This window comes from Rhinopithecus bieti, unplaced genomic scaffold (assembly GCF_001698545.2).
Source record: "Rhinopithecus bieti isolate Rb0 unplaced genomic scaffold, ASM169854v2 scaffold_7967, whole genome shotgun sequence".
NCBI lineage: Eukaryota > Metazoa > Chordata > Mammalia > Primates > Cercopithecidae > Rhinopithecus > Rhinopithecus bieti.
Window position 1 is genome coordinate 1,829,970 of NW_016806112.1, and position 10,550 is coordinate 1,840,519.

General features: G+C 47.8%; 1 protein-coding gene across 1 annotated transcript in view; it reads left to right on the forward strand.

Annotated features, from left to right (window-relative positions):
• The first annotated feature begins 5,362 nt into the window (after positions 1–5,362).
• Positions 5,363–10,550, forward strand: part of PPP6C (protein phosphatase 6 catalytic subunit) — a 51,365-nt gene continuing 46,177 nt past the window's right edge. Inside the window, exon 1 of the mRNA XM_017874755.1 lies at positions 5,363–5,864. Coding sequence (XP_017730244.1) covers positions 5,790–5,864 — 75 coding nt within the window. The 5' untranslated portion in view covers positions 5,363–5,789. The remainder of the gene's footprint in view (positions 5,865–10,550) is intronic.

Here is a 10,550-nt window from a genome sequence, read left to right on the forward strand (position 1 = left end):
AAAAAAAAAAAAAAAAAAAAAAAAAAATCCAGGGTCCAGCACTAACCATCTAACTCTGACATTTGGCAAGTCACCCACTCTGAACCCTAGTTCCTCATCTATAGAATGAGGATAGTACTACCTGCTGTGCAGACAGAACTGTTCAGAGGAAGTGCTAATACAGGTGAAAGGCCAAGTTGGTGAAAGGATTCTTTTAGCTACTTGAAACCATAACCAAAATTTATTGACAAAATGGAATTCAAGATCTGCAGCTCTTTCAAACATATGGAGTCTTTGTGAGTTCCCACATTAGTGGAAAATTCCCCATTGACTGTCTGCCAAAGAGAAGTTTAGGGATATTCAGTCATTCTGCTCTCCTTCAGGAAAGAAAACCAAGACCAGGTTAGCTCTGCCACATGTCCATGTGCATCTCCATGTACATTTCTGCTCACAGCTGCAGAATGCTCTGATGTCCCTGATGTTTTCTGGCTAGCTCTGTTTCAAGGTGCCATGCTGGAGTGACACATCAACAAGAAAGAGACGGGTTTTCTCCATGTTGGTCAGGCTGGTCTCGAACTCCCAACCTCAAGTGATTGGCCCATCTCGGCCTCCCAAAGTGCTGGGATTACAGGCATGAGCTACCACGCCCGGCTCTTGCAGGGGCTCTTAAGCAATATGGAAATAAGGTTGATGGAAAATACACATCAGTTTCTTTCTTTTTTTTTTTTTTTGACAGAGTCTCGCTGTGTCACCAGGCTGGAGTGCAGTGGCGCAATCTTGGCTCACTGCAACCTCCGACTCCCTGGTTCAAGCGATTCTCCTGCCTTAGTCTCCTAAGTAGCTGGGATTACAGGCATACTAATTTTCATATTTTTAGTATCGATGGGGTTTCACCATGTTGACCAGGATGGTCTTGATCTCCTGAGCTCGTGATCCGCCTGCCTTGGCCTCCCAAAGTGTTGGGATTACAGGCATGAGCCACCGTGCCTGGCCATAAACATTAGTCTCTAAAAAAGAAAAAAGAAAAATATCCAAACAACAACAGTATCTTCTTCCATTTGAATTTTTTTCTCCAAGAAACTCTGAGGAGATTATCTCTTTACTTTTTGTCCTTTTTTCTTTTTTTTGAGACAGGGTCTTACTCTGTTGCCTAGGCTGGAGTGCAGTGGCACAACTTGAGCTCACCGCAACCTCCGCCTCCTGGGCTCAAGCAATCCTCCCGCCTTAGCCTCCCAAGTAACTGGGACTACAGGCATATGCCATCATGCCTGGCTGATTTTTATATTTTTTGTAGAGATGGAATTTTGCCATGTTTCCCAGGCTGGTCTCAAACTCCTGGGCCCAAGCAATCTGCCCACTTCAGCCTCCTAAAGTGCTGGGATTATAGGCATGAGTCACTGCACCTGTTCTACCTTTTTTTCCTCCCCTCCCCTCCCCTTCCTCTCTTTCTCTCTTTCTTTCTTTTTGATGGAGTCTCACTTCATCGACCAGTCTGGAGTGCAGTGGCATGATTTTGGCTCACTGCAACCTCTGCCTCCCCGATTCAAGCAATTCTCCTGCCTCAGCCTTCCCAGTAGGTGGGATTACAAGCACGCACCACCACACCACACCCGGCTAATTTTTGTATTTTTAGTAGAGATGGGTTTTCACCATGTTGACCAGGCTGGTCTTGAACTCCTGACTTCAAGTGATCTGCCCGCCTCAGCCTCCCAAAGTGCTAGGATTACAGGCGTGAGCCACCACGCCCAGCCTCCTACATTTTTTTTCTAAAGTCTTACATGTTACTTCTTCAGAAATGCCTTTCCTGCCCACATAATACTCAGAGTTAACACTCATATTGCACTCATTCTGTGCCAGACAATGTTTTTGTTTTGTTTTGTTTTGAGACAGGGTCTCACTGTCACCCTGCTGTAGTACAGTGACACAATCATAGCTCACTGTATCCTTGGCCTCCTGGGCTCAAGCGATCCTCCCACATCAGCCTTTAGAGTAGCTGGGTCTACAGGTGTGTGCCAGCACCAAAGCTGGCTAATTTTAATTTTTTTTTTTTTTTTTTTTTTGGTATATATGAGGTCTCACTATGTTGCCCAGACTGGTCTTGTACTCCTTGGCTCAAGTGATCCTCCTACCTTGGCCTCTCAAAGTGTTGGAATTACAAGTGTGAGCCACTGTGCCCGGCCTAGACATTGTTTTAAGCCATTTTCATATATCAACTCTGTTAAACCTTTGTTTTTTTTTTTTTTTTTTTTTTTTTTTTGAGACAGAGTCTCGCTCTGTCGCCCAGGCTGGAGTGCAGTGGTGCGATCTCGGCTCACTGCAAGCTCCGCCTCCCGGGTTCACGCCATTCTCCTGCCTCAGCCTCCCGGGTAGCTGGGATTACAGGCGCCGCCACCTCGCCCGGCTAGTTTTTTGTAGTTTTAGTAGAGACGGGGTTTCACAGTGTTAGCCAGGATGGTCTTGATCTCCTGACCTCGTGATCCGCCCATCTCGGCCTCCCAAAGTTCTGGGATTACAGGCGTGAGCCACCGCACCCGGCCCTCTGTTAAACCTTTGTACAAGCCTATGAGGTAAGTAGTATTCTTAGAATCTCCAGAGGAGGTAAGCATTATTATTATCATCTCCATATTGGAGCTGAGAAAACTGGAGTACAGAAAGGATAAATAACTTCCCCCAAATCACACAATAAGTGATAGAGCCTGTATTTGAACTCTGCCCACAGGGTGCTAGAATCTACATCCTGTACTTTACCTCCACTCTGTTGTCAATCTAAAGTAGGCCGCTTTTATTATTTATTTTTTTTTTGAGACGGAGTCTCACTCTGTTGCCCAGGTTGGAGTGCAGTGGCACCATCTTGGCTCACTGCAGCCTCCACCTCTTGGTTTCAAGCAATTCTCACACCTCAGCCTCCCAAGTAGCTGGGACTACAGGTGCGCACCACCATACCCAGCTAATTTTTTTTTGTATTTTTAGCAGAGACGGGGTTTCACCATGTAGACCAGGATGGTATCGGTCTCCTGACCTCCCAAAAGTGTTGGGATTACAGGCATGAGCCACCGCGCCCAGCCAAAGGTAGACCTCTTCTACTCCATTTTTCTTGCTTATAGTACCTCCTATTTTTCCTTTTGAGCACTAATCACAATTTGCAATTAAATATTTGCTCATCACCAGGCATGGTGGCTTACACCTATAATCCTAGCACTTTGGAAGGCCAAGGCAGAAGAACACCTTGAGGCCAGGAGTTTAAAACCAGCCTCAGCAATATAGTAAGACCTCATATCAACAAGTTTCTTTTCTTCTTCTTCTTCTTTTTTTTTTTTTTTTTTCTGTTGGCCAGGCTGGAGTGCAGTGGCACGATCTCAGCTCACTGTAACCCCCACCACCTCCTGGGTTCAGGCGATTTTCATGCCTCAGACTCCCAAGTAGCTAGGATTACAGGCATGTACCACCATGCACAGCTAATTTTTGTATTTTTAGTAAAGATCAGGTTTCACCATGTTGGCCAGGTTGGTCTTGAATTCCTGGCCTCAAGCGATCTGCCCATGGGGTGAGCCACTGCACCCGGCCTCGACAACAACAACAAAACTTAAATTACCCTATGCATTTCTTCATTTGTATCCTTTGTAATATCTTTTATATTAATAATAAAACAGTAAATGTAAATAAATAAATACTGTTTGTCTCTTCCCAGCAAATTGTAAGCCTAATTAGGGCAGGGATCATATCTGTTTTATTCACATCGTAAGCACTGTGTAACCTCTTTTTTCTTTTTTCTTCAAGATGGGGTCTCACTCTGTGGCCCAGGCTGGAGTACAGTGGCGCCATCTCAACTCACTGTAACTTCCTCCTCAAGCAATTCAAGTGATTCTCCTATCTCAGCCTCCCGAGTATTTTGTATTTTTAGTAGATATGGGGTTTCACCGTGTTGGTCAGGCGGTCTTGAACTCCTGACCTCAGGTGATCTGCCTGCTTTGGCCTCCCAAAGTGCTGAGATTACAGGCATTAGCCACTGCGGCCTGGCCAATAGGCACTATATAACTATTAGTTGAATGAATGAATAAATGAATACTTGTGGGCATCATTCATTCTGTAACAAACTTTAAAAAATTAATTTTACTTTGAAACAATTTCATACTTTCAGAACAGTTACAAGAATAATACAAAGAAGTTCACCCAGATATCTCATTAAGGGTTAACCACTTGTTCACAAAATACACTTTAGAGAGCAAGAGGATTCATTCCAGGAACTCTTGAGCAACAAATATTTATTGAGCGCCTGCTACTATTGGATTACATAAGTCTCCTAACTGGTCTCTTAGCTACAGCCATTGTACCCCCACCCCTAGTCCCATATAGCAGCTTCCTTCTACTAATTATTTATTTATTTATTTATTTATTTATTTATTGGGACGGAGTCTTGCTCTGTCGCCCAGGCTAGAGTGCAGTGGCGGGATCTCAGCTCCCTGCAAGCTCCGCCTCCGGGTTCACACCATTCTCCTGCCTCAGCCTCCCGAATGGCTGGGACTACAGGCGTCCGCCACCAAGCCCCGCTAATTTCTTTTTGTATTTTTAGTAGAGGCGGGGTTTCACCTTGTTAGCTAGGATGGTCTCGATCTCCTGACCTCGGGATCTGCACGCCTCGGCCTCCCAAAGTGCTGGGATTACAGGTGTGAGCCACAGGGCCCGGCCACCTTTTACTAATTTATTTTTGAAGAGGATCTCGCTCTGTCGCCCAAGCTGGAGTGCAGTGCCGCGATCTCGGTTCACTGCAACCTCCGCCTCCTGGCTCAAGCGATTCTCCTGCCTCAGCCTCCAGAGTAGCTAGGACCACAAGCACGCACTACCGCACCCGGCTAATTTTGGTATTTTTTGTAGCTACGGATAGGATAGAGATCTTTGTCTATTTTGTTCACGAAGTATTGCAAGCGCCTGCAGCTGTACCTGGCACATCTTTGTTGCTCAATCAAGAGTGCTTGAATAAACGAATGCTGAAGGTATGCTAGTACCAGGTACTGTTCTCAGTGCTGGAGTTACAGCAAAAAACTCCATGTCCTCGTGGGATTCTCATTGGAAGTAGGCTTAAGCTTAAGCCATTTTTCCAATCTTGGTCCCACCATTTTGTTCCCTGTGAGATTTGGGGTAAACTACTTAAAGCCTCCAAGCCTCACTTTCCTATCAATCGTTACGAAGATCAAAAGGAAAAACAGCATTTGTATCGCATTTAGCATAAGAAATCCTTTAATATTTGTTTCCCTTCCTTTCAGGTTGGAAGACTGGAGCCTGACATCTCTGCCACAGGCTTAGGCGGGGTTTTCACAGGGACTTGGAAAGGTGCAAACGGCCAGGCTTACCCAACTGTTAAGATATTCTGGTGAAAGAGTGCTTAAAAGGGTTGGAAAAAGAAACCAATGAGTGGCTAGGACCACCTACTCCGCCGTTTTGCCTCGGAAAAGCCTGGCCGGCTGCCGGCAGGTGAAAGTCTGGAGAAATGGGAGGAAAAGAGGGGAGGTGGCTGTCCACAACTGAAAACTACACATCCCAGCACGCCCCGCGGCAGATGACTACGGGTCCCGGCAGGTTCGCGGGTTGGATCGAAGAGGGGTCTCTTGGGCCCTGTAACCGGGGTTCAGCCAGAGGGGGCGCCGGGCGTACCGAGATAGCGGAGAGAAGCTGGTCGCGCTTTAACGGCGCTGCGCAGACGCCTCTCACGGGCCGGACGTGACGTAAGAAAGTTCCGGCTTCGGCCTCCGCCGCTGCCGCCGCCGCTACTACAGCCGCTGCCGCTGCTGTTGCTGCGGCTTATTATTCCTAAAATGGCGCCGCTAGACCTGGACAAGTATGTGGAGATAGCGCGGCTGTGCAAGTACCTGCCAGAGAACGACCTGAAGGTGAGCCCTGCCGGGGCAGGAGCCCTGTGTGCGGGCTCGCCCCTTCCGGCTGTGGGGCGCCCGCCGGCCTGCCCTTACTTTCTGCGGGACCCCCGCTGGGTATCCCGTCCCGTCGCAGTGGAGGGCCTGCCCCAGTGCCAGGCGACCCGGTCCGACCCGGCGTCACGCCGAGGGTCGGGGGAGCCGAGTCCCCCGAGTGCTGTCCCAGTTGCCTCAGTGGGGATCCCGAGGGATGTCGCGGCCTCTGCCCCAGGGTCGCCCCTTCTGGCCTTCGGGCTACCCCAGGACCCGCAGCTGTAACAGCTTTGCTTAGAAGACTCGGCTCACCACCCCATCCCCGGGTCTCCCGCAGTCGGAGCCGAGCCTCCGCGGCAGTGCCCTAGGCATGGGGTCGCCACCACTGGAGGTGACAGGAGCGCGGAGTGGCCGGCGTCTGACAGGAGATGCCACCGGCTCCCGGAACGCGGCCCCAGTGTGTTTAGGTCTCTGAGGAAGGGGCAGGCAGTGGGCCCGAGTGGTTTGGTACTGACGGGAGCGAACGTCAGGTCGTCCCTCTTTCTTTGTCACTCCTCCAAATTGCTTTTTAGGATCGTCGGTTTTCTTTTGCTAATTCAGAGGTGAATCCCGTTTCTGAGTATGTTGTTGAGCTGACTGAAGTGGATAAAGTAGTTGGTTCTCAATAAATACAAATACTTTTTCCTTAACCGCTTTTTTTTTTTTTTTTTGAGACAGAGTCTCGCTCTGTCGCCCAGGCTGGAGCGCAGTGGCCGGATCTCAGCTCACTGCAAGCTCCGCCTCCCAGGTTCACGCCATTCTCCTGCCTCAGCCTCCCGAGTAGCTGGGACTACAGGCGCCCGCCACCTCGCCCTGCTAGTTTTTTGTATTTTTTAGTAGAGACGGCGTTTCACCGTGTTAGCCAGGATGGTCTCGATCTCCTGACCTCGTGATCCACCCGTCTCGGCCTCCCAAAGTGCTGGGATTACAGGCTTGAGCCACCGCGCCCGGCCAACCGCTTCTTAACTCAACACTTCATTTTCTTGATTTTCTAAAGGAGGCGAATTCCTTGTTACTCCTGAGTCCAAGTAAGAGTAAATGTATGTATGGGTAAGGAATGGCTTTGGTATACTGCTTTTCTTTTTTAAAAACTTTTAAATTATTATTATTTTTTTAATTGAGATAAGAGTCTCACTCTGTCCCCCAGACTCGAGTGCAGTGGTGCGATCTTGCTCACTGCAACCTCTGCCTCTCGGGTTCAGGCGATTGTCCTGCCTCAGCCTCCCGACTAGGTGGGATTACAGGCGCCCACCACGACTCCCGGCTGTTTTGTATTTTTAGTAGAGACGGGGTTTCGCCATGTTGGCCAGGCTGGTCTTGAACTCCTGACCTCAAGTGATCTGCCCGCCTCGGCCTCCCAAAGTGCTGGTATTACAGGCGTGAGCCACGGCGCCCCGCCTAGGGTATACGGCTTTTTTGAAAAGTGTTTCTATGCATTTGCTGAAATCAGAACTTAGGTTTCTAGCAGTGCTTATCAGCTCGTGCTAGTATTTATCCAACTCAGTGTATTCTTTTTTTGGAGACAGAGTCTCCCTCTGTCGTCCAGGCTGGAGTGCGGTGGTGCGATCTCGGCTCAGTGCAAGCTCCTCCTGCTGGATTCATGCCATTCTCCTGCCTCAGTCTCCCGAGTCTCTGGGACTACAGGCGCCTGCCATCACGCCTGGCTAATTCTTTTGTATTGTTAGTAGAGACGGGGTTTCATCGTGTTAGCCAGGATGGTCTGGATCTCCTGACCTCGTGATCTGCGCACCTCGGCCTTTCACAGTGCTGGGATTACAGGCGTGAGCCACCGCGCCCGACCCCGGCTCCGTGTATTCTTAAAGAAATATGTTACTATGGGTTTTGTCTTATTTCTTCTTTGTACAGTAAGTTGATACTTAACATCAGTCAACAAGTATGCATAATATTTGAGGCCACACGTGGTGTTATGAATGTGACTGAATTGTACTTACCTGTTAGTTTTGTGTGGCATGTGACAGGGGAGTCATTCCTCTGCATTCTCCCATTTTTAATAAAAGAATTTAAAATAAGGACAGCCTTCGTTAGCAGTAGTGTAGCATTCGTGCTCATCTGAGTCCTTCAGACATTCCTTTTGTGACTTCTTTCTGCTATGTGTTTTTTTTTAAGGGAATAAGAATACAACTAGCATTGGGACCCAATTCATGGAAAACTAACCAGACCTCTTAGCAGCATTATTAATCCCGTAGGTGAGGTTGACTATTGCATGTCAGTGAATTGACATGGAATTTTTTCTTTTTATTTATCATGCGTAGAGCTTTTTTGAACTTTGTGTTTATGATGAATAAAATGTTGCTTTTTATGAAAATGTGTGTAGGGCGTGGTGGCATAATCCCAGTACTTTGGGAGGCTGAGGCAGGTGGATCACTTGAGGTCAGGAGCTCAAGACCAACCTGGCCAACATGGTGAAACCCCGTCTCTACTAAAACACAAAATAAGCTGGGGTGGTGGCAGGTGCCTGTAATCCCAGCTACTTGGGAGGCTGAGGCAGGAGAATCGCTTGAACCAGGGAGGCGGAGGTTGCAGTGAGCCGAGATTGTGCCACTGCACTCCAGCCTGGGTGTCAGAGGGAGACTCTGTCTCAAAAAAAAAAAAAACAAAAAACAGGTAATCTGTTGGACTTCTTTGTACCTCTTAGTTTGATAAACATTAGATTTCCTTCTTAAGGAAGTACAGTTTTTAGACCATTTTATTTCCTGTTGAAACACAGCTGCATTGTACTTGACTTGTATTTGTTTTTTTTTCTTAAAAGTTTTAAAAATCTTTTTATCTTTTTTTTTTTTGGGCGGGGAAATGGTCTCACTCTCACCCATGCTGTAGTGTGGTAGCACAATCATGGCCTACTGCAGCCTCGACCTCCTGGGCTCAGGCAGTCTTCCCACCTTAGCCTCCTGAGTAGCTGGGACCACAGTCACATGTCCGCATGCCCAGCTAATTTTTATTTATTTTTTTGGTAAAGACAGGGTCTTGCTATGTTACCCAGGCCAGTCTTGAATTGCTGGGCTCAAGTGATCCTCCCACCTCAGCTTCCCAAAATGCTGGGATAACAGGCATGAGCCACTGTACTCAGCTTGTATCCGTTTCTTAATAAACTTAAAAATACGTATTTTGGGCAACCGAGACAAAATAATTCTGAATTTTTCTTTATAAGTTGAGACTTTTTTTCTGTCTTGGAAATGTTTTTATCAGATTAATTTGTTGTATTGCTCATCTGTGGTGTATTTAAAGAAGCTTAATTTTGTTTCTGTTTCTTGGCATGGAGTGCAACCTAAAATTAGGACAAGAAAGTATGCCAGGAGTACTTTTTCTGAGGCTGTAAAGGCAAAATAAAAGATTCTATTAAGAAAAGAAATTATTGAGGCCACTTAATGAACATGATGGAAAAGATTTGTTCTGGTAGAAAAGAAGACAGAAATTTACCTGTGTTTTAAATTGATTAGAAGATGGAGATACTAGATCAAATACTAAATGCATAGGATGTTCCAGATTTAATAACAATTTCTGTTTCGCTAAGTTGGAAATGGTCACATCACTAGTACTGGATCAAATCTACATAACTGTTTTTGTTTGTTTGTTTGTTTTTTTGAGACAGAGTTTCGCTCTTGTTGCCCAGGCTGGAGTGCAATGGCGCGATCTTGGCTCACTGCAACCTCCACCTCCCGGGTTCAAGCGATTCTTCTGCCTCAGCCTGAGTATCTGGGATTACAGGCATGTGCCACGACGCCCAGTTAATTTAGTATTTTTAGTAGAGAGAAGGTTTCTCCATGTTGGTCAGGCTGGTCTCAAACTCCCAACCTCAGATGATGTGCCCACCTCGGCCTGCCGAAGAGCTGGGATTATAGGTGTGAGCCGCCGCGCCTGCCTGTTGATTTGTTTTTGTTTTTTGAGACAGTCTCCCTCTGTGGCTCAGGCTGGAGTGCAGTGGGCGGATATCAGCTCACTGCAAGCTCGGCCTCCCGGGTTTATGCCATTCTCCTGCCTCAGCCTCCCGAGTAGCTGGGACTACAGGCGCCGGCCACCTCGCCCAGCTAGTTTTTTGTATTTTTTAGTAGAGACGGGGTTTCACCATGTTAACCAGTATGGTCACAATCTCCTGACTTCGTGATCCGCCTGTCTCGGCCTCCCAAAGTGCTCGGATTACAGGCTTGAGCCACCGTGCCCGGCCGACCTGTTTGTGTTTTTGAGACAGAGTCTTGCTCTGTCGTCCAGGCTGGAGTGCAGGTGCACGTTCTCAGCTCACTGCAACCTCTGCCTCCCGGTTCAAGCGATTCTCCTGCCTCAGCCTCCTGAGTAGCTGGGATTAACCCACCTCCACCCCTGGCTAATATTTGTATTTTTAGTAGAGATGGGGTTTCACCATGTTGGCCAGGCTGGTCTTGAACACCTGACCTCAGGTGATCTACCCTTCTCAGCCTCCCAAAGTGCTGGGATTACAGGCGTGAGCCACCGTGCCCAGCCTACGTAACGGTTTTGAAGGAGTAAGAATGACATACGTGGGCCAGGAGGCTGAGGCAGGAGAATTGCTTAACCCCAGGAGACGGAGGTTGCAGTGAGCTGAGATCATGCCACTGCACTCCAGCCTGGCCGACAGAGCGAGACCCTGTCTCAAAAAAA